Source organism: Tursiops truncatus (genome assembly GCF_011762595.2).
Source record: "Tursiops truncatus isolate mTurTru1 chromosome Y unlocalized genomic scaffold, mTurTru1.mat.Y SUPER_Y_unloc_1, whole genome shotgun sequence".
NCBI lineage: Eukaryota > Metazoa > Chordata > Mammalia > Artiodactyla > Delphinidae > Tursiops > Tursiops truncatus.
In genome coordinates this window covers 2,940,098-2,964,093 of record NW_022983136.1, presented here as the reverse complement: position 1 = coordinate 2,964,093, position 23,996 = coordinate 2,940,098, and the positions used below count along the sequence as shown (strand labels likewise).

Sequence of the window (23,996 nt, the reverse complement as noted above, 5' to 3'; positions counted from 1 at the left end):
CATAGATCACTGGCCCCCAAACTGACTCTGGGTCACCTGACTTGCATCTGCAGTAACTACAGCTGCATTTGTGTTCTCTGATTGTGGCTTGGGATCTCTTGAGCTTACCTGGGGTATCTGAAGCTGTCTGTAGTCCCCTGAGGTGGGTATGTGATCCCTGAGCTGAGTATGCACCCCCCTGGTGTGGGTCTGGGGATTTTGTGAGTATCTGAGTCTCTGTGGTGTTTTTTTTGAGGATGTCTGATAGACTTCTGGAGACAGTGTGTATTCAGACATATGTCTACAGACACAACTTACTCGGCTCTTAAATCTTACAGAGAAAGCCTGAGAGAAAAGTCAAAATCTGAATTACCATGCTTTCTCTGGGAACAGGAGAAGATACAGGTATCAACTCTTTCTCCTGAGGTATAAATTATTCTCTCCTCCCTAAAATGCCGAATTCCTTACCTTACTTTGTCCTCTTCTTCAGAAGTCTTCCTCCCGCGTCTCTTCAGACGACCGCTAAAGAAACTAACGGTCAAGAGCAAGCGCTCTACTTATAGAAAGAGGATGAGGAACAGGACGTAGCGCTGGGTGGACAAACCGAGGAGCCGCACTGGAGTTAGAGAAGATGAAAGACGTAGAGGTGGGGGAGAGGCGAAGAGAAAAACTCGCGAGAGCAACTGGCGAGAGATTCTCGCGAGAGCACCTGGCGAGAGCAACTCGCGGGAGAAACTCTGAAGAAAAGTGCAGCGACAGAATGTGTTCTCTAGTTTTTTACTGCATACTTTTCCCAGTTGCTTTAATCAATATAAAGGAGAAGGGCTTTCCTGTTGGCGCAGTGGTTGAGAGTCTGCCTGCTGATGCAGGGCGCATGGGTTTGTGACCGGATCCGGGAAGATCCCACATGCTGCAGAGTGGCTGGGCCCGTGAGCCATGGCCGCTGAGCCTGCGCATCCGGAGCCAGTGCTGCGCAACGGGACAGGCCAAGACAGTGAGAGGCCCGCGTACCGCAAAAAAAAAAAAAAAAGAAAAAAAAGTAAAGGCAATTTGGGGGTATAATGTGAATTTCCATATAATCTAGGGAGAGTTCAGAGATTTTTTGATACATGGGAAATGGGGAGGACCAGATCATGAAGCATTTTGCTTGTTATGCAAATACGCTACTTTATTTTTGAGTGGAACTGTTCAAATAATTTTAAACAGAAACATGAATGTCTACAAGATAAAATGCATATGGTACTTTAATATGATACAAAGGAAGGCAGACAAAAAGTAATCTAAGCTTCAAAATTTAGTAGTTATATGAAACTGGGGAAACTACCTAAACTCTTAAATTTACCCAGTCTACAGAAACAAGATGATAAAGAATGATCAGATAGGGTTATTGTGAGGGAAAATGATGTACTGAGCACATTGAACACAACGCCTAAAAACATAATTCAGGGTTCAAAACAAAAGGGTGGAAATATTGTAATTACTTTTATATTAAGTGAGAGCCTGAGCTTAATTTGTAATCCTGCCTATTTTCGAGACTGGTCAAACTCATGATACTGCTTTTTTTGGGTTTTTTTTGCTGTACGCCGGCCTGTCACCTTTGCGGCCCCTCCCATTGCGGAGCACAGGCTCCGGACGCGCAGGCTCAGCGGCCATGGCTCACGGGCCCAGCCGCTCCGCGGCATGTGGGATCCTCCCGGACCGGGGCACGACCCCGTGTCCCCTGCATCGACAGACGGACTCTCAACCACTGCGCCACCAGGCAAGCCCCGAAACTGTTTGTTTTCAATTATGTTCCTTTGCATATTTTGTATAAAGTAAATAATCATTGTATATTTTCACTAATAATAAGCCTAAAAGAGCATAGGAAGACATGACAGAACACACACACGATTGGAGTGAAGAATAATTATTAACAAAAAGATATGAAAAATAATTAGTAGAAATCTTTGGTGGATAACAAATGATTTAACAGAAGACAGTTTACCAATAATTATTCAAGAAATAGAAACCCCATACGTAATTTATAGTCAATTCTAGGAGATAGCTGAAATTTTGCTAAAAAAGCTAGTATACTGATGATAAATATAAATAAATGCTATTACTCAGATGACAAAGGTTGTCAATACTGTTTACAGATATAACCTCTAAAGATAGCATGCACAAAATGTATGACAATACAAATGGTAATGAATTAGAAACAGGGCCACTTCCTTTCTGGGAATAACTACTGCAGACTAACTGGTCAAATAAAAATATCTAATAAATATTTTGGGCTGGCTACTATAGAAAGTGCTTCATTTACTTATGAATTTAACTATCTCATTTGATTATTGCCACAGTCCTATTGACTGCTATTCTTATCGTCATTATACAGATTAAAAGCTTTTTTCCTCAGGTATGTGCAAGACTTTTTTGAAGAAGAAAACAGTAAAATTCTTTGAAATACTTGAAGAATGACTTGAGCAATTGGAGATGGATGTTCTAATATGACTTCCATATGACCTTAAATAATATGTAAATAATATAAATAATGTGAATGAAAATTATAAGGTTATCTCATATATATATGTATATATGTATTAAGGTATTTATGTTTATATATGTATATATCTGTGTATGTATATTACATATTTACTTACATATCACATGTATATACATATTACACCTATTGCATTCTCAATTAGATTTTTAGAGTTTATTTAGAAGAATTAACATTCAGAAATCATTTAGAGAATATTCTAACAAAGGGCCTCCTCTCTGGATATTAAAGAGGATTATAAAGCCATGATGAATGGAATGATTTAGTGAACACACAGAAAAGTAATAACCAGAAAGCATGTCCAAAATAATAAAGGAACAACTGGTAATTTTAAAGTGTTCTCGATAAAACAGAAGCCAAAGCATAATCCATACATTTTGCTATCGAGTTTTTAGGAAATATTGTGGGTAGAGGAACATGTTGAATGAGACTGCATGGATAGATTCAGAAGCAAAATTCAAACTATAGGAGACTATATGGGATAATCAATCTGGTTTTATAATAAATTGTAAAAAAAATAAAGAATTGAAGGGGGAAACTGTTTTAGAAAACAATTAAAAACATTTGAACCAATTGCAAAGTTCAAACCTTATTTGCATTTTATTTCAGTGAAACTGAAAACATTTTTAGTTTGCCATTTATGAGAAAAATGGAAATTTGAACATACTTGATATTTAATGATTTTTAAGAAATTATTAATATCCTTGTGGGTTTTCTCTAGTAATGTGATGGCCTACAATTGTCCATTACATATCTACTGGCTTGGCTTGACCAAACTTTAATCAGCCTTCTCTCCTCCTCACAGTGTGCTAAACTTTGACCTGCCCCTCAACTTCGGGGAATCACTAATATACTAAGGTCAGAACATATTCCGTAACAGCTTATTCTGAGAATCAGCTGGCAGGGGAAACATTTTCTATTAAAATACCCCTATTTTACCTCCTGCTCACCCCTCTGCTTCTGTCCCACTAGGTTTCTGCTGGCCTTGCTCATCCTTTCCTCTTAAAAAATACTTTTTCTACTTGATTTTGAAATACTTGAAGATTCTGAAATCAAAGTGTTCTTCTATTCAATCGTCTTTGTGAATAAACTCTTTCCTTACCTAGGTCTTACTTTGGTTTTCAGTTTTCTGGTGCTATGACGCAGATAAAGTGTTGAGAGCCTTTTGATCTTTATCATCCTGACCAACAGTGCTGCCCAAACCGGAGGGGTTCCAGCCCAGGATTTGTGTCTCAAATGAAAAAGTGTAAATGTTACCCTTGAGTAGAACTCCACCCTAACTGAGGCCTTAAACGGAGGTGTTCTCTCTCTGTTGCCCAGGAGTGGATAGCATCATGAGACAGATAGTTCTTGACAGATAGTTCTTGTTCCCCAAGAACATGGCACCAAGCAGGTGACATCAGGAGTTAGTCAGCTTCTACCCAAGACACTGGAACAAGGTCCCCAGCTTCCAGGAATTCCTTATCTTTCTACCCTCACCGTTTTAACTGTCTTTCTTTGCTGATCTTTCATCTCTGTCCACTCCACCATCACTTCTGCTATCCATATAACTGATCCTATTACAACTGTAGCTCTCCATAATAAGCCTCACGTTGTATTACCTAGTTTTAAATTAATTTTTCATAGGAGTAGAGTTGATTTACAATGTTGTGTTAGTTTCTACTGCACAGCAAAGTGAATCAGTTATATATACATATGTCTCCCCTCTTTTCTAGATTCTTTTCCCACATAGGTCATTACAGAGCACTGAGTAGAGTTCCCTGTGCTATACAGTATGTCCTTAGTCTCTGTTTTCTATATAGTAGTGTGTATATGTCAATCCCAATCTCCCAATTTATCCCTCTCCCTCCCTTCCCCCCTTGGTGTATTACCCCTCTTTATCTTCTTCCTTACATGAGCTGTTTCCCCCGTAAGAATTACTCTGTCCCTTCAAGGAGCCCCAGATGTATAGTATTCCTTCCCATGATTCAGAGCTAAACCTCACAGTCCTACTTCTGATTGATTTTATCTACCCACTTTCCTTTGGAAACCTGCAGTTTTCCCCAAATTGCTATACTGTCTCAGGTTTAAGGGCATCCTTTGTGTTGACACTTAGTGAGGGGGAACTTTAGATTTTCTCTGTAGACTTCAATACTTTTTAGGAAAAGCAATGCATATTTCCACTGTAACATAACCAACAGCTGTTTCAAAGATCTAGGTATTTTAAATTATACTACTTTGCCACCAATACGAATATTTACACTATTATTACGGGAGGTCAAAGTACATATTCCTTACCTTGTTCTTTTAATACAGTATACTGAGAAGGTCCTAAATACAATTTAACCTTTACTTGGAACTGTGTCCTGCCATCAAAAACTTGGGAACTTTCCTCTTCCAAAATGGATGGGACAGTACTTTCATCAAAAGGGTCATATGAACTCTGAAGTATAAACCCATCTGACAACCATTTTCATGAACTCTAGGTAACTCCTAATGAGACATATTTATGACAACTTTGCATATTAGTATCTTTCTGCCAGATGAGCTGGTACCTGTTATCTAGCTAATTAGTCCCTATCAAATCTTTAACTAGATTATCTTCTTTTCTCACGTTAACTACATTTTTACCTCTGATTTAAGTTTTCTAGGAACCTGATGACTCTACAAAGACATGTGACAACTACAACTTAGGTGCAGAATTCCACCTAACCATGCATGTGACCTTTCTTGGTCACGAGGTTCTCAAGAAGCCTTAAAAGAAGAGTAAGAGATTGAGAGTTCAATTAAAAATTTGACTATTGCAGCAGAAGACAAACAAGCAACCTTTACTCTTGGAGCTTGTGCTGTGTAGGCCATTCAGAAAGGTCACCAAAACTCCTGCATCTTCCATGTTCTCCTTTAGTAAATAACTATGACTGTGGGCAATCTTATCGAAACTACCAACATCATCACCAGAGAACTCCAAAACTCCACTGAGTATTCCTTCATAATTGACTGGCATTGAACATGATTCTGGCTTCCTGCCTGTGGCCATTCTGTTGTAGCTGGAAGTACCTTCTCTGCATGTTTGCTGAAACCTCTCTGTTGTCTATGCCATCACCAAAACATTCAGACATCTCCTGAGCTTAGTCTTCTATGGTATTGTCCCTTGTTCCTTGAACTGAGTCTGCTTACCCTCAGGAATGTGTAGATCTCCTGAGCTGAGTCTGGACCTCTGAGGAGGGTCTTTGTCACCTAGGGTGGACCTAGGTTTCCTTGTGTTGAGTGTGAACATGTTCAGGTATTGTTTGGAGATAACTGAGCTGAGCTGATTGGGTCCCTGTGCTGAGTCTAAATGTCTTATGTGGATTTGTCATCTTCTGTGTTAGTTTTTCGTGCATCTTTATGTGGATGGAAGATCCATAATTTGAGCTGGGAGCCACCTACCATGAAATTTGAGGTCCTCGATCTAAGTGTGGCTATCCTGAGAATATCTGGTTTACCTGCGCTTTTTAATGGGCCCAATAGGTTTTGGTTCCCTGTTATGGGTATGGGTATACTGTGGTGGGACTGGGTCTTCAGATAAGGGTCTAAGACCCCTGTGATGTGGCCTGGGCATGCCTTAACTGAATTGGGGTCTCATAAGGTGGGTGTGGGATCTGTTAACGTAGATCACTGGCCCCCAAACTGACTCTGGGTCACCTGACTTGCATCTGCAGTAACTACAGCTGCATTTGTGTTCTCTGATTGTGGCTTGGGATCTCTTGAGCTTACCTGGGGTATCTGAAGCTGTCTGTAGTCCCCTGAGGTGGGTATGTGATCCCTGAGCTGAGTATGCAGCCCCCTGGAGTGGGTCTGGGGATTTTGTGAGTATCTGAGTCTCTGTGGTGTTTTTTTTGAGGATGTCTGATAGACTTCTGGAGACAGTGTATATTCAGACATATGTCTACAAACACAACTTACTCGGCTCTTAAATCTTACAGAGAAAGCCTGAGAGAAAAGTCAAAATCTGAATTACCATGCTTTCTCTGGGAACAGGAGAAGATACAGGTATCAACTCTTTCTCCTGAGGTATAAATTATTCTCTCCTCCCTAAAATGCCGAATTCCTTACCTTACTTTGTCCTCTTCTTCAGAAGTCTTCCTCCCGCGTCTCTTAAGACGACCGCTAAAGAAACTAACGGTCAAGAGCAAGCGCTCCACTTATAGAAAGAGGATGAGGAACAGGACGTAGCGCTGGGTGGACAAACCGAGGAGCCGCACTGGAGTTAGAGAAGATGAAAGACGTAGAGGTGGGGGAGAGGCGAAGAGAAAAACTCGCGAGAGCACCTGGCGAGAGCAACTCGCGGGAGAAACTCTGAAGAAAAGTGCAGCGACAGAATGTGTTCTCTAGTTTTTTACTGCATACTTTTCCCAGTTGCTTTAATCAATATAAAGGAGAAGGGCTTTCCTGTTGGCGCAGTGGTTGAGAGTCTGCCTGCTGATGCAGGGCGCATGGGTTTGTGACCGGATCCGGGAAGATCCCACATGCTGCAGAGTGGCTGGGCCCGTGAGCCATGGCCGCTGAGCCTGCGCATCCGGAGCCAGTGCTGCGCAACGGGACACGCCAAGACAGTGAGAGGCCCGCGTACCGCAAAAAAAAAAAAAAAAAAGAAAAAAAAGTAAAGGCAATTTGGGGGTATAATGTTAATTTCCATATAATCTAGGGAGAGTTCAGAGATTTTTTGATACATGGGAAATGGGGAGGACCAGATCATGAAGCATTTTGCTTGTTATGCAAATATGCTACTTTATTTTTGAGTGGAACTGTTCAAATAATTTTAAACAGAAACATGAATGTCTACAAGATAAAATGCATATGGTACTTTAATATGATACAAAGGAAGGCAGACAAAAAGTAATCTAAGCTTCAAAATTTAGTAGTTATATGAAACTGGGGAAACTACCTAAACTCTTAAATTTACCCAGTCTACAGAAACAAGATGATAAAGAATGATCAGATAGGGTTATTGTGAGGGAAAATGATGTACTGAGCACATTGAACACAACGCCTAAAAACATAATTCAGGGTTCAAAACAAAAGGGTGGAAATATTGTAATTACTTTTATATTAAGTGAGAGCCTGAGCTTAATTTGTAATCCTGCCTATTTTCGAGACTGGTCAAACTCATGATACTGCTTTTTTTGGGTTTTTTTTTGCTGTACGCCGGCCTGTCACCTTTGCGGCCCCTCCCATTGCGGAGCACAGGCTCCGGACGCGCAGGCTCAGCGGCCATGGCTCACGGGCCCAGCCGCTCCGCGGCATGTGGGATCCTCCCGGACCGGGGCACGACCCCGTGTCCCCTGCATCGACAGACGGACTCTCAACCACTGCGCCACCAGGCAAGCCCCGAAACTGTTTGTTTTCAATTATGTTCCTTTGCATATTTTGTATAAAGTAAATAATCATTGTATATTTTCACTAATAATAAGCCTAAAAGAGCATAGGAAGACATGACAGAACACACACACGATTGGAGTGAAGAATAATTATTAACAAAAAGATATGAAAAATAATTAGTAGAAATCTTTGGTGGATAACAAATGATTTAACAGAAGACAGTTTACCAATAATTATTCAAGAAATAGAAACCCCATACGTAATTTATAGTCAATTCTAGGAGATAGCTGAAATTTTGCTAAAAAAGCTAGTATACTGATGATAAATATAAATAAATGCTATTACTCAGATGACAAAGCTTGTGTGTCAATACTGTTTACAGATATAACCTCTAAAGATAGCATGCACAAAATGTATGACAATACAAATGGTAATGAATTAGAAACAGGGCCACTTCCTTTCTGGGAATAACTACTGCAGACTAACTGGTCAAATAAAAATATCTAATAAATATTGTGGGCTGGCTACTATAGAAAGTGCTTCATTTACTTATGAATTTAACTATCTCATTTGATTATTGCCACAGTCCTATTGACTGCTATTCTTATCGTCATTATACAGATTAAAAGCTTTTTTCCTCAGGTATGTGCAAGACTTTTTTGAAGAAGAAAACAGTAAAATTCTTTGAAATACTTGAAGAATGACTTGAGCAATTGGAGATGGATGTTCTAATATGACTTCCATATGACCTTAAATAATATGTAAATAATATAAATAATGTTAATGAAAACTATAAGGTTATCTCATATATATATGTATATATGTATTAAGGTATTTATGTTTATATATGTATATATCTGTGTATGTATATTACATATTTACTTACATATCACATGTATATACATATTACACCTATTGCATTCTCAATTAGATTTTTAGAGTTTATTTAGAAGAATTAACATTCAGAAATCATTTAGAGAATATTCTAACAAAGGGCCTCCTCTCTGGATATTAAAGACGATTATAAAGCCATGGTAAATGGGATGATTTAGTGAACACACAGAAAAGTAATAACCAGAAAGCATGTCCAAAATAATAAAGGAACAACTGGTAATTTTAAAGTGTTCTCGATAAAACAGAAGCCAAAGCATAATCCATACATTTTGCTATCGAGTTTTTAGGAAATATTGTGGGTAGAGGAACATGTTGAATGAGACTGCATGGATAGATTCAGAAGCAAAATTCAAACTATAGGAGACTATATGGGATAATCAATCTGGTTTTATAATAAATTGTAAAAAAAATAAAGAATTGAAGGGGGAAACTGTTTTAGAAAACAATTAAAAACATTTGAACCAATTGCAAAGTTCAAACCTTATTTGCATTTTATTTCAGTGAAACTGAAAACATTTTTAGTTTGCCATTTATGAGAAAAATGGAAATTTGAACATACTTGATATTTAATGATTTTTAAGAAATTATTAATATCCTTGTGGGTTTTCTCTAGTAATGTGATGGCCTACAATTGTCCATTACATATCTACTGGCTTGGCTTGACCAAACTTTAATCAGCCTTCTCTCCTCCTCACAGTGTGCTAAACTTTGACCTGCCCCTCAACTTCGGGGAATCACTAATATACTAAGGTCAGAACATATTCCGTAACAGCTTATTCTGAGAATCAGCTGGCAGGGGAAACATTTTCTATTAAAATACCCCTATTTTACCTCCTGCTCACCCCTCTGCTTCTGTCCCACTAGGTTTCTGCTGGCCTTGCTCATCCTTTCCTCTTAAAAAATACTTTTTCTACTTGATTTTGAAATACTTGAAGATTCTGAAATCAAAGTGTTCTTCTATTCAATCGTCTTTGTGAATAAACTCTTTCCTTACCTAGGTCTTACTTTGGTTTTCAGTTTTCTGGTGCTATGACGCAGATAAAGTGTTGAGAGCCTTTTGATCTTTATCATCCTGACCAACAGTGCTGCCCAAACCGGAGGGGTTCCAGCCCAGGATTTGTGTCTCAAATGAAAAAGTGTAAATGTTACCCTTGAGTAGAACTCCACCCTAACTGAGGCCTTAAACGGAGGTGTTCTCTCTCTGTTGCCCAGGAGTGGATAGCATCATGAGACAGATAGTTCTTGACAGATAGTTCTTGTTCCCCAAGAACATGGCACCAAGCAGGTGACATCAGGAGTTAGTCAGCTTCTACCCAAGACACTGGAACAAGGTCCCCAGCTTCCAGGAATTCCTTATCTTTCTACCCTCACCGTTTTAACTGTCTTTCTTTGCTGATCTTTCATCTCTGTCCACTCCACCATCACTTCTGCTATCCATATAACTGATCCTATTACAACTGTAGCTCTCCATAATAAGCCTCACGTTGTATTACCTAGTTTTAAATTAATTTTTCATAGGAGTAGAGTTGATTTACAATGTTGTGTTAGTTTCTACTGCACAGCAAAGTGAATCAGTTATATATACATATGTCTCCCCTCTTTTCTAGATTCTTTTCCCACATAGGTCATTACAGAGCACTGAGTAGAGTTCCCTGTGCTATACAGTATGTCCTTAGTCTCTGTTTTCTATATAGTAGTGTGTATATGTCAATCCCAATCTCCCAATTTATCCCTCTCCCTCCCTTCCCCCCTTGGTGTATTACCCCTCTTTATCTTCTTCCTTACATGAGCTGTTTCCCCCGTAAGAATTACTCTGTCCCTTCAAGGAGCCCCAGATGTATAGTATTCCTTCCCATGATTCAGAGCTAAACCTCACAGTCCTACTTCTGATTGATTTTATCTACCCACTTTCCTTTGGAAACCTGCAGTTTTCCCCAAATTGCTATACTGTCTCAGGTTTAAGGGCATCCTTTGTGTTGACACTTAGTGAGGGGGAACTTTAGATTTTCTCTGTAGACTTCAATACTTTTTAGGAAAAGCAATGCATATTTCCACTGTAACATAACCAACAGCTGTTTCAAAGATCTAGGTATTTTAAATTATACTACTTTGCCACCAATACGAATATTTACACTATTATTACGGGAGGTCAAAGTACATATTCCTTACCTTGTTCTTTTAATACAGTATACTGAGAAGGTCCTAAATACAATTTAACCTTTACTTGGAACTGTGTCCTGCCATCAAAAACTTGGGAACTTTCCTCTTCCAAAATGGATGGGACAGTACTTTCATCAAAAGGGTCATATGAACTCTGAAGTATAAACCCATCTGACAACCATTTTCATGAACTCTAGGTAACTCCTAATGAGACATATTTATGACAACTTTGCATATTAGTATCTTTCTGCCAGATGAGCTGGTACCTGTTATCTAGCTAATTAGTCCCTATCAAATCTTTAACTAGATTATCTTCTTTTCTCACGTTAACTACATTTTTACCTCTGATTTAAGTTTTCTAGGAACCTGATGACTCTACAAAGACATGTGACAACTACAACTTAGGTGCAGAATTCCACCTAACCATGCATGTGACCTTTCTTGGTCACGAGGTTCTCAAGAAGCCTTAAAAGAAGAGTAAGAGATTGAGAGTTCAATTAAAAATTTGACTATTGCAGCAGAAGACAAACAAGCAACCTTTACTCTTGGAGCTTGTGCTGTGTAGGCCATTCAGAAAGGTCACCAAAACTCCTGCATCTTCCATGTTCTCCTTTAGTAAATAACTATGACTGTGGGCAATCTTATCGAAACTACCAACATCATCACCAGAGAACTCCAAAACTCCACTGAGTATTCCTTCATAATTGACTGGCATTGAACATGATTCTGGCTTCCTGCCTGTGGCCATTCTGTTGTAGCTGGAAGTACCTTCTCTGCATGTTTGCTGAAACCTCTCTGTTGTCTATGCCATCACCAAAACATTCAGACATCTCCTGAGCTTAGTCTTCTATGGTATTGTCCCTTGTTCCTTGAACTGAGTCTGCTTACCCTCAGGAATGTGTAGATCTCCTGAGCTGAGTCTGGACCTCTGAGGAGGGTCTTTGTCACCTAGGGTGGACCTAGGTTTCCTTGTGTTGAGTGTGAACATGTTCAGGTATTGTTTGGAGATAACTGAGCTGAGCTGATTGGGTCCCTGTGCTGAGTCTAAATGTCTTATGTGGATTTGTCATCTTCTGTGTTAGTTTTTCGTGCATCTTTATGTGGATGGAAGATCCATAATTTGAGCTGGGAGCCACCTACCATGAAATTTGAGGTCCTCGATCTAAGTGTGGCTATCCTGAGAATATCTGGTTTACCTGCGCTTTTTAATGGGCCCAATAGGTTTTGGTTCCCTGTTATGGGTATGGGTATACTGTGGTGGGACTGGGTCTTCAGATAAGGGTCTAAGACCCCTGTGATGTGGCCTGGGCATGCCTTAACTGAATTGGGGTCTCATAAGGTGGGTGTGGGATCTGTTAACATAGATCACTGGCCCCCAAACTGACTCTGGGTCACCTGACTTGCATCTGCAGTAACTACAGCTGCATTTGTGTTCTCTGATTGTGGCTTGGGATCTCTTGAGCTTACCTGGGGTATCTGAAGCTGTCTGTAGTCCCCTGAGGTGGGTATGTGATCCCTGAGCTGAGTATGCACCCCCCTGGTGTGGGTCTGGGGATTTTGTGAGTATCTGAGTCTCTGTGGTGTTTTTTTTGAGGATGTCTGATAGACTTCTGGAGACAGTGTGTATTCAGACATATGTCTACAGACACAACTTACTCGGCTCTTAAATCTTACAGAGAAAGCCTGAGAGAAAAGTCAAAATCTGAATTACCATGCTTTCTCTGGGAACAGGAGAAGATACAGGTATCAACTCTTTCTCCTGAGGTATAAATTATTCTCTCCTCCCTAAAATGCCGAATTCCTTACCTTACTTTGTCCTCTTCTTCAGAAGTCTTCCTCCCGCGTCTCTTCAGACGACCGCTAAAGAAACTAACGGTCAAGAGCAAGCGCTCTACTTATAGAAAGAGGATGAGGAACAGGACGTAGCGCTGGGTGGACAAACCGAGGAGCCGCACTGGAGTTAGAGAAGATGAAAGACGTAGAGGTGGGGGAGAGGCGAAGAGAAAAACTCGCGAGAGCAACTGGCGAGAGATTCTCGCGAGAGCACCTGGCGAGAGCAACTCGCGGGAGAAACTCTGAAGAAAAGTGCAGCGACAGAATGTGTTCTCTAGTTTTTTACTGCATACTTTTCCCAGTTGCTTTAATCAATATAAAGGAGAAGGGCTTTCCTGTTGGCGCAGTGGTTGAGAGTCTGCCTGCTGATGCAGGGCGCATGGGTTTGTGACCGGATCCGGGAAGATCCCACATGCTGCAGAGTGGCTGGGCCCGTGAGCCATGGCCGCTGAGCCTGCGCATCCGGAGCCAGTGCTGCGCAACGGGACAGGCCAAGACAGTGAGAGGCCCGCGTACCGCAAAAAAAAAAAAAAAGAAAAAAAAGTAAAGGCAATTTGGGGGTATAATGTGAATTTCCATATAATCTAGGGAGAGTTCAGAGATTTTTTGATACATGGGAAATGGGGAGGACCAGATCATGAAGCATTTTGCTTGTTATGCAAATATGCTACTTTATTTTTGAGTGGAACTGTTCAAATAATTTTAAACAGAAACATGAATGTCTACAAGATAAAATGCATATGGTACTTTAATATGATACAAAGGAAGGCAGACAAAAAGTAATCTAAGCTTCAAAATTTAGTAGTTATATGAAACTGGGGAAACTACCTAAACTCTTAAATTTACCCAGTCTACAGAAACAAGATGATAAAGAATGATCAGATAGGGTTATTGTGAGGGAAAATGATGTACTGAGCACATTGAACACAACGCCTAAAAACATAATTCAGGGTTCAAAACAAAAGGGTGGAAATATTGTAATTACTTTTATATTAAGTGAGAGCCTGAGCTTAATTTGTAATCCTGCCTATTTTCGAGACTGGTCAAACTCATGATACTGCTTTTTTTGGGTTTTTTTTGCTGTACGCCGGCCTGTCACCTTTGCGGCCCCTCCCATTGCGGAGCACAGGCTCCGGACGCGCAGGCTCAGCGGCCATGGCTCACGGGCCCAGCCGCTCCGCGGCATGTGGGATCCTCCCGGACCGGGGCACGACCCCGTGTCCCCTGCATCGACAGACGGACTCTCAACCACTGCGCCACCAGGCAAGCCCCGAAACTGTTTGTTTTCAATTATGTTCCTTTGCATATTTTGTATAAAGTAAATAATCATTGTATATTTTCACTAATAATAAGCCTAAAAGAGCATAGGAAGACATGACAGAACACACACACGATTGGAGTGAAGAATAATGATTAACAAAAAGATATGAAAAATAATTAGTAGAAATCTTTGGTGGATAACAAATGATTTAACAGAAGACAGTTTACCAATAATTATTCAAGAAGTAGAAACCCCAGACGTAATTTATAGTCAATTCTAGGAGATAGCTGAAATTTTGCTAAAAAAGCTAGTATACTGATGATAAATATAAATAAATGCTATTACTCAGATGACAAAGCTTGTGTGTCAATACTGTTTACAGATATAACCTCTAAAGATAGCATGCACAAAATGTATGACAATACAAATGGTAATGAATTAGAAACAGGGCCACTTCCTTTCTGGGAATAACTACTGCAGACTAACTGGTCAAATAAAAATATCTAATAAATATTTTGGGCTGGCTACTATAGAAAGTGCTTCATTTACTTATGAATTTAACTATCTCATTTGATTATTGCCACAGTCCTATTGACTGCTATTCTTATCCTCATTATACAGATTAAAAGCTTTTTTCCTCAGGTATGTGCAAGACTTTTTTGAAGAAGAAAACAGTAAAATTCTTTGAAATACTTGAAGAATGACTTGAGCAACTGGAGATGGATGTTCTAATATGACTTCCATATGACCTTAAATAATATGTAAATAATATAAATAATGTGAATGAAAATTATAAGGTTATCTCATATATATATGTATATATGTATTAAGGTATTTATGTTTATATATGTATATATCTGTGTATGTATATTACATATTTACTTACATATCACATGTATATACATATTACACCTATTGCATTCTCAATTAGATTTTTAGAGTTTATTTAGAAGAATTAACATTCAGAGATTTAGAGCATATTCTAACAAAGGGCCTCCTCTCTGGATATTAAAGAGGATTATAAAGCCATGATGAATGGAATGATTTAGTGAACACACAGAAAAGTAATAACCAGAAAGCATGTCCAAAATAATAAAGGAACAACTGGTAATTTTAAAGTGTTCTCGATAAAACAGAAGCCAAAGCATAATCCATACATTTTGCTATTGAGTTTTTAGGAAATATTGTGGGTAGAGGAACATGTTGAATGAGACTGCATGGATAGATTCAGAAGCAAAATTCAAACTATAGGAGACTATATGGGATAATCAATCTGGTTTTATAATAAATTGTAAAAAAAATAAAGAATTGAAGGGGGAAACTGTTTTAGAAAACAATTAAAAACATTTGAACCAATTGCAAAGTTCAAACCTTATTTGCATTTTATTTCAGTGAAACTGAAAACATTTTTAGTTTGCCATTTATGAGAAAAATGGAAATTTGAACATACTTGATATTTAATGATTTTTTAGAAATTATTAATATCCTTGTGGGTCTTTTTCTAGTAATGTGATGGCCTACAATTGTCCATTACATATCTACTGGCTTGGCTTGACCAAACTGTAATCAGCCTTCTCTCTTCCTCACAGTGTGCTAAACTTTGACCTGCCCCTCAACTTCGGGGAATCACTAATATACTAAGGTCAGAACATATTCCGTAACAGCTTATTCTGAGAATCAGCTGGCAGGGGAAACATTTTCTAATAAAATACCCCTACTTTACTTCCTGCTCACCCCTCTGCTTCTGTCCCACTAGGTTTCTGCTGGCCTTGCTCATCCTTTCCTCTTAAAAAATACTTTTTCTACTTGATTTTGAAATACTTGAAGATTCTGAAATCAAAGTGTTCTTCTATTCAATCGTCTTTGTGAATAAACTCTTTCCTTACCTAGGTCTTAATTTGGTTTTCAGTTTTCTGGTGCTATGATGCAGATAAAGTGTTGAGAGCCTTTTGATCTTTATCATCCTGACCAACAGTGCTGCCCAAACCGGAGGGGTTCCAGCCCAGGATTTGTGTCTCAAATGAAAAAGTGTAAGTGTTACCCTTGAGTAGAACTCCACCCTAACTGAGGCCTTAAACGGAGGTGTTCTCTCTTTGTTTACCAGGAGTGGATAGCATCATGAGACAGATAGTTCTTGACAGATAGTTCTTGTTCCCCAAGAACATGGCACCAAGCAGGTGACATCAGGAGTTAGTCAGCTTCTACCCAAGACACTGGAACAAGGTCCCCAGCTTCCAGGAATTCCTTATCTTTCTACCCTCACCATTTTAACTGTCTTTCTTTGCTGATGTTTCATCTCTGTCACCTCCACCATCACTTTTGCTATCCGTATAACTGATCCCATTACAACTGTAGCTCTCCATAATAAGCCTCACGTTGTATTACCTAGTTTTAAATTAATTTTTCATAGGAGTAGAGTTGATTTACAATGTTGTGTTAGTTTCTACTGCACAGCAAAGTGAATCAGTTATATATACATATGTCTCCCCTCTTTTCTAGATTCTTTTCCCACATAGGTCATTACAGAGCATTGAGTAGAGTTCCCTGTGCTATACAGTATGTCCTTAGTCTCTGTTTTCTATATAGTAGTGTGTATATGTCAATCCCAATCTCCCAATTTATCCCTCTCCCTCCCTTCCCCCCTTGGTGTATTACCCCTCTTTATCTTCTTCCTTACATGAGCTGTTTCCCCCGTAAGAATTACTCTGTCCCTCCAAGGAGCCCCAGATGTGTAGTATTCCTTCCCATCATTCAGAGCTAAACCTCACAGTCCTACTTCTGATTGATTTTATCTACCCACTTTCCTTTGGAAACCTGCAGTTTTCCCCAAATTGCTATACTGTCTCAGGTTTAAGGGCATCCTTTGTGTTCACACTTAGTGGGGGCTCTGTGCATGTTTAGCAGTAAACATTAGGGCAGCCAGGAAGGGCGCCCACTTCCTCTTTTCAGCCTCTCCTTCAGAGCCTAATTTCTTCACCCAAGTGCTGGATCCATCTTCAAGACATTGAAGCACACACGTAGCCACGAACTGGTTCCCAGTGGCCTCCCACAGCTGCCTGAGGGGGAAAGAGAAACCAGCTGAGGACAAACACCTACAGAGCAAAGGGAGCCCTGGAGCACCTCTCTAAGCAGGCGACCCGGGGACGCGCGAACCAACCTGAGAGCTCCAGGAAGAGGAAAGCGTGTCCCAAGTCGGCTGGGTCCCTAGCACCTTGTCTTCCTGTATGGTGCCACAGACAGGGGCACGGGGAATGTAATCGAGCCTGCGTGCTCCCCACGGTCAACCTGTCGAAGGCAACCGGGAGGAAACAGCACACAGGTGCACGTGACTCAGCTCCCACTATGCCCACTTTCAACCACACCGTCCCATAGGCAGGCAATCGTTCCAAGAACAACCCGTGGAGCTAAATGTGCACGTGGGCTAGATCCACAGAGGGGAGGCGGGGGACAGAAAACAACTGGGACAGTAAACAAGGGGGCGCTGACCAAAATCCTTTCTCGTGGAAACATGTACGTGTAGAGTTCTGCTCAGGTATCTGCCCGTGTGTGGTGTGTGCGTGCGGGGCGTGGGGGGGCACGTGATGCACGTGCGTGCTCAGGAATAGGCACGACTACTCTCATGCATGCGTGGACGTTGGGATGGACGCGGGGACGTGGAAAAGCTTAAAGAGTTTATAGAACGTACGTAAACTGTGGGCCAGTTGAAGCCCCCAAGCCAGGGAATCCAGCCCAGAGATACCACCCGTGGAGCAAAGTGTAAGTGGCATCACACGCCAGCACCCTCGACCAGGGGCTGAGACTAGAGGGAGGAAGAAAGCACCTGTGGAAGGACAGGGAGGATGCAAAGTACATGAGAATCACAAAGGGCCCGATGCCCAGGCCCAAAGAGGAAAGACCCACCCCCCACCCCTCCAGCCCCACTCCCATCTCAGCTACAGCCACCTTTATCTCCTTCTCCAGTGCACAAGCAACCTTTCCCCCACCCCTGTGTAGGCCCTTGAGAAACACCTGGCCTTTGTTTCATAAGGTTTGGCACACCGACCCACACCGAGGCATAACCGACTGCCTCACACTGATTTTGCTGGTTTAAGACATCACTCTAATGTTCTGACAACCCTTGTGGCTCAAGAGTATGGCCGTGATGGCTTAGCTGGATTCTACCCCTGCTCCCCTGTCCCACAAGACTGGGGCGAAGGGCTGGGCTGGGATGTGATCTCATTTGGAAGGTGGACGAGAGCAGAACCACTTTCACAGGGCATCCTTAGGGTCGGCAAAATTCACATCCTCGGGTTGGCAGTGGTGAAGGCATGCATGCGTGCGTGGTGGCCCTCGACTGGGTGCAGTCCTCAGCACCTCAGTGTGTGCGCACGTGTCCAAATAAAGTTTCTGGCATTCCCCAGTGCCACCAAAGCCTGTCGTCCCTCTCTCGGTCTCTCAAAAGACAGGATGGCCGAGTCAAGTTCGTCTCGTGCCATGTGTCCATGTCCGTTCCCGGAGGGACGCTTGTCACCTTATGTTGGCTAGCAGAAAGGCAATTTTTGCCTGCCACTCAAGCGTTTGAAAGGCACTATGCAAACGTGTGGTCACACAAAGTCCGAGAACCCGTGGGTGCCAATCACAGACGAGGAGAGGTCTTTTGGTGCCAGGCAAGGTAGAATTTCTCGGAGAGTTTAAGTATCCAGAGGGGATCCCAGGAGAGTGGGCCACAGAGGGAGGGAGCAGATACATACAGAAACAAGAACGTGCACGCACACACACTCACACACACACACACACACACACACACACACACAAAGACAGAGGGGAGACAGACAGACACTCAGACGGAGCTCTTCACTGCATGGCTTTTCTGCTCTTGAGCAAAGGAATTCAAGTCTAGCAAAGAGCTGGGTTTGCCGGACACTCCCCTGTCATGCCACAGAGCTTCGGGCTCTATGTCCCCTGGAAGAAAAGTATCCAGCAACTTCGGCCACCATGCATTTCCTTGTACATTTTCTGAGAGTTCCCAGTGGTTAAAGGTCCCGAGGCAAACTGGATTCTGATTTTCTGATTTTGGAGCGGGAACTCCTGGCTCCAACTGGCACAGGCCACATAGGTATCACAGGGCACCCCAGACACAAGGCCGGAGGCCTCCCTGGAAGCCAGCTCTTTGTGGAACCTGGGCTGCTAAGCCGGGCGTGGGGAACGGGTGTTTGGGGCGACCCGGCAATCCCAGAGGCCGGCCTGTTTCCACAGGGCGAGGGGCGAGGCAGCCGAGGGTGACGCCCACTGTCCTCGCCCTGATTGGTCGTGATGGGGCCGAGCGGCCTGGGCGTGGCTTGGAACTCCTTCCTGCCACCTGGACACGCATGCCTGGCGGCCAATGCTCCTGCGCATGCGTTTCAGCGCTCTTCACCGCAGAGGCTCCAGGGAACGGTTCAGTCCGCAGTGAAGCGTGATTCTAGTCGCTAGGCCTGCGCGGTGCTCGGCCCTCGTGCTGAGCTTCCAGCTGCCGCACCTTCGCCGCTGCCCCAGCTCAGAGCCAGGTCCGCATGGGCAGTGAGGCGGGACCCGGGGTCATTCTAGGTGTGGGAGGGGGTCCTCAGGAAGCAGGGGCCCGCGGGTCCCCAGGTGTGGTGCGGGAGGTGGGTAGGGTGCTGGCACTAGTTGATGGTGGGGGCGAGGAGGCCGCCATCTTTAGCGGGGAGGTGGTGCAGCAATGCCCGGCCCTGTTGGAGGGAGAGGTGGCGCGTATCGGGGAGGTGTTTTGGCTGCCTGTGGAGGACATGATGGATGAGGTTGAGGTGGTGGTGGAGGAGCAGCAGCAGGAAGAGCAGGAAGAGCGGAAGCAGGTGGTGGCGGAAGAGCCGGAGGAGGAGCCCCAGGAGCAGGGGCAGGAAGAGCCAGGGCCTCGACCCACGATCACCGGGTCCCCGCTGGAGGCGCTGCAGGCCCTGCAGTTAGAGCTAAGCACTCTGAATACCCAAGCCAGCAGGACCTACTCTCGGCTCAAGCGCAGGATCTGTCAGCGGCGGGAGTCTCACTTGGATGGCAGAAGCGCCATCATTCAGGGCATCCCTGGCTTCTGGACCAGAGCCGTATCCTTACAGAGGCCCCTTGGGGTTGGCTGCGGTGAAGGAGGAGCAGGAGTAGGAGCGGCGGGGGTGAGGGTGGGGTGGGGGAGGGGGAGCGGTGGGCGCAGGTGCAGGCCAAGAGCACTGAGGAATGTGGGTACAGGAGGGCATGAGTGGCTCCAAAGAGGCAGCAGGAACAGAGGGAGGCCACAGCTGTAGGTGTCTGAGCGAAAACTTTGGGTGAATGGTCTTGGCCTGCAGCGTGCACAGCAGTACTTCCCCAGGGTGGAGGGAAGAGCCCGTGGCAAGGTCACAATTGGGAATAGCCCCGAGCACCCCTCACACGGAGCAGTTACTGGAAGTGTGCATTATCCCGGGGAACTGGCAGGAGACAAGCGGAAGTCCCAATACCCGTCCTGGTCAGTCAGAGCCCGTGTAGTTGTTCCAGCTGCCTCAGTGCAAAAGCACAAGGTCCTGCCTGCACACAGGGTGAAGTTGTAAGGGGCAGCTGTCCTTGGCCGGACACCAGGACCCCGGACACGCTCTTGGGCCGGCAAGAATCCTTACCTCCCCAGGCCTTTCACCAGCACACTCGAGTCTGTGGAAGACACACAGGCGCAGGCACGCCCCTGACCTCCCCGTGGACCCTGTGAGTCCTGCAGAGCTCCAGACACACCCACGCAGGCCCTTCTGAAGACAGGAAACAGGGCAAAGGCCCAAGGCTTCGTCTTTGAACACACACACACGTGCACGTACTCACACACACACACACACACACACACACACAGGCACTCACACAAACACCCACAAGCCCATGCACACACGGCGTAAGAGAAGGCATGAGGCAGCGACAGCACATCTAGACCGCTTACGGAGTGACATGCCGGCACCCAGCACACACAGGTCAGGTAGAGATCAGGTTCGTTCAGGAAACAGGCCCTCCCCGGGTGGGTGCACTGGACCCCAAGGCAGCCACAGGCAAGAGCGCGTCTGATGGCAGGGCAGGGGCCGAGGATGTCTTTGAGGGCCGGATGGGCGTTAGCGCTTACGGATCTGGCAGATCTGCTGCTGCAGTCTCTTCCTCTGGCGGGTCTGGGGACTGGTTCTGCGGCTTGTAGCTCTTCCTTCCCTGAGGTGTGGCATGTGAAGCCTCCTTGACCTAAAGCAGATAATGAACCACCCCCAGATTTCGGCCGTGATCAGTGACCAAGATGAAGACCTGCTTAGCTACATGATCAATTTGGAGGTCAGTCTGGAGAGACTGGGGCGTCGTGGGTGGAGGCAGGTGGCCAGTAGGGAGGGGGCGGGGTTGTCCTTAAAGGTTGGGTGTAAGCAGCAGGAGAAGGGAAGGGAAGGGAAAATGGTTCGTGGCTGCCAAGCAGGCAAGCTCAGGACCCCTAGAAGAGCTCCTGCCCTTCTTCTCCTCTTGGGCGTGGCAGGTGAAGGAACTGGGCCATCCGAGGCACCACTGCAAGTTGAAGTTTTTCTTTCGACCCAACCCCTACTTCTGGAATGACGTGATCCTTAAGGAGTATCACCTTAGCATCGCTGGTAGGAGGGGCTCCCGCGGGGCTGCGGGGTGAGGGGAGGCTGGGGAAGGGCGTGGATGCTGGGCCACCGTGACTGTGATCCTTTCCTGTCTCCCCTGTCTTCCTCCAGGATACAGGGCGTCTCGTTCCACTAGCATCTATTGGTTCTGGGATTATGAACGGGGAGCTCCCAGCCACAGGCAGGACCCCACCGGCCTTCACTTCCTCAACTGGTTGTCTGACCACAACTGCCCAGGGTCTAACAAGATTGCTGAGGTGGGGTGCCTCTGGTCCCCCTCAGCGGTGGTGACGCTGGAGTCCCCCGGCTGCTTGGGGGGAGGGACGTGGGCCTGGCCTGCCCTGTCCCGACCTGGCCCCTTTCCCCTACCAGATCATCGGCGAGGACCTGTGGCCCAATCCTCTGCGCTACTACCCGAGGGAGGAAGGCCCCACGGGGACAGGTAACTGAGACGAGGACAGGTGGTTAAGGAGCCCAGGGGCTGGGCGCTGAAATGAGTGTGGTCCGGGTACACTGGGGCTCTCCCTTTTCCCAAATGGGAAAGCTCAGGCTGAGAGCACACTGTGGGCGGAGCTGGGTTTCAGGTCACCCCGGCCTTGGCGGCGGGTGACAGGGTGAGAATGGAGCCGGGAGGACTGTAGGGCACACGGAGTAGCAGGACTCTAACCAGCTAAACTTTCAGGGTGAGTGCCCCAGGTGTCTATGAAAGAGGCAAGCACCTCCTTAAGCAGGCACCTGTGTGTGAATCATCAGTCCCTGGCTTCAGCCTGCCCTCAGCTGGGGATCACCTGGGCCCCTCCCTCTGGCCCCTCCCTCCTGGCAAAGGCCTACAGATGCCGAGGAGCTTCATTCCGAGTCTCCTCCCGCCTCTTTGCTGACTTTCCGAGTCTTCTTTGAATTTTCACGTCCATCCCTGAGCCTCCCAGCACCACCACACAGACAGTCCCGGAAACGGCACAAGGCTAGCTGGGGACAATATTGAGGACCTGGGGCAGGAAGTGGCAAGGGACCACAAAAGGGCCGGGCCTACCGCCCACCAACGCCATGTCTCATATTGCTGGACACAGCCAGTGTCCCCTGCTGAGACGCCTTGTGCCCCGTTTGTGTTCCCGTCCCTGTGCTCCTGTGTGTGTGTACGTGTCTGTGTGTCGGGCGCACTCCAGACCCAGAGATGAAGGCACCGGGGGAGCCTCAGAGGTTGGCCAAAGAGCACCAGAGTCAGGAGGCGTCTACAGATGTGGGAGACGGGTGGAGGTGTCTACCTACGCGGTTCGGGTGCCCACGGGAGAAACGAGGAAAGGATGGCCAATGAAGGTTCCAGAGAGCGGGGCCCCACGTGCTGGGAATGACGCCCAGAGAGACATAAACACGCTCACAAGTGCTCCTGTCTTGGTGTGTGTGTATAGGTACGGGGGTTTGTGGAGTATTCACGAGTGAATCAAGTGGTGTGGGGCTTCTTAGCCCGTGCCTGCGGACCTCCCTGTCTGTGGGCGAGATGGCGGGCCTGGGGAAGTGGAGGACGTGGGGAGGGCAGGACGATGTGGGATTCCGGAGAGGCCCAGGGCCTTCCTCACAGGGCAGGGACTGGAAGGAGGAGGAGGCAAAGAAAGAGAGCCTGCTGAACTGGAGACTTGCTCCGCAGGCAGGGCAAGGAGACAGGGAAGGGCCCTGGCCTGCAGGGGCCTAATGGCCTGGTGCCGCCTAGGGCCCGTGCCTGAGCCAGCAGCCTCCGTCCAGGACGTCTGGCGCACACTGGCACGACGCGAGGCAGGTGACTCCTTAAGCTCAGGCTGACCGTTGAGCACACAGGGTGGGAGCGTGGGATCCTTGCGGGCACTAGCAGCCCGCCCCGCGGGGCAGCGTTCCAAGGACGCGTGAGGCAGACGCCGGTGTGACGTGTCGCTGTGTGCCCCGGTGGCGGCGTGGGTGAGTGTGAGCGTGCGGGCGAGTGAGCGAGCAGACAAGGAAGGGGGCCGGGCTGTTTGCATGCAGGGACCCTGGGACAGTGACAGAGAGCAATGCCTGCGGGCGCAGCAGACGGCTTGCTGGCTTCCAGGCTCTGCTGACTGGGGAAGAGAGGAACTGCCAGAGAGAAGCCCCGTTCCCTCGTGAGCAAAAGGCCGCCCGTGAATCCCTTCCTTTTCCTGGGCTCTCATCCCTGCATGCAACAGGCAGAGGGGCAAAGGTGAGGGCTGAGGGCTGAGGGGAAGCGGCTGAAGGGCACCCACCTGCCTTCCCAAACCGCAGGTGTGCCGCCTGCCTTGCTTCCCGCCCCGGCGATCCGAGGGGCAGCACGTAACTGTTACTCAGTCTCTGCTACCCAGAGGCTAAAATCCTCTATCCGAGCCTGCCCTAGGGAGCGGAGGGGGCGGGACGCTTAGCGGAACTA

The 23,996-nt window shown here is 45.5% G+C and overlaps 1 protein-coding gene across 1 annotated transcript; it reads left to right on the top strand.

Moving 5' to 3' along the window:
• Positions 1 to 19,537: 19,537 nt before the first annotated feature.
• LOC117310646 (testis-specific Y-encoded protein 1-like) lies at positions 19,538 to 22,996 on the top strand. The gene is made up of 6 exons (XM_033850351.1): positions 19,538 to 20,083; positions 21,228 to 21,305; positions 21,499 to 21,610; positions 21,719 to 21,864; positions 21,980 to 22,049; positions 22,771 to 22,996. Exons 1-6 carry the CDS (start codon positions 19,538 to 19,540, stop codon positions 22,917 to 22,919), a joined length of 1,101 nt encoding a protein of 366 aa, XP_033706242.1. The 3' UTR covers positions 22,920 to 22,996.
• The last annotated feature ends 1,000 nt before the right edge of the window (positions 22,997 to 23,996 follow it).

Coding starts and splice junctions, on each gene's coding strand:
- LOC117310646 (XM_033850351.1), top strand. CDS start 19,538: ATGGGCAGTGAGGCGGGACCCGGGGTCATTCTAGGTGTGGGAGGGGGT. Junction 21,306..21,498: donor GCTACATGATCAATTTGGAG/GTCAGTCTGGAG, acceptor TGGGCGTGGCAG/GTGAAGGAACTGGGCCATCC. Junction 22,050..22,770: donor GGAAGGCCCCACGGGGACAG/GTAACTGAGACG, acceptor GGCGCACTCCAG/ACCCAGAGATGAAGGCACCG.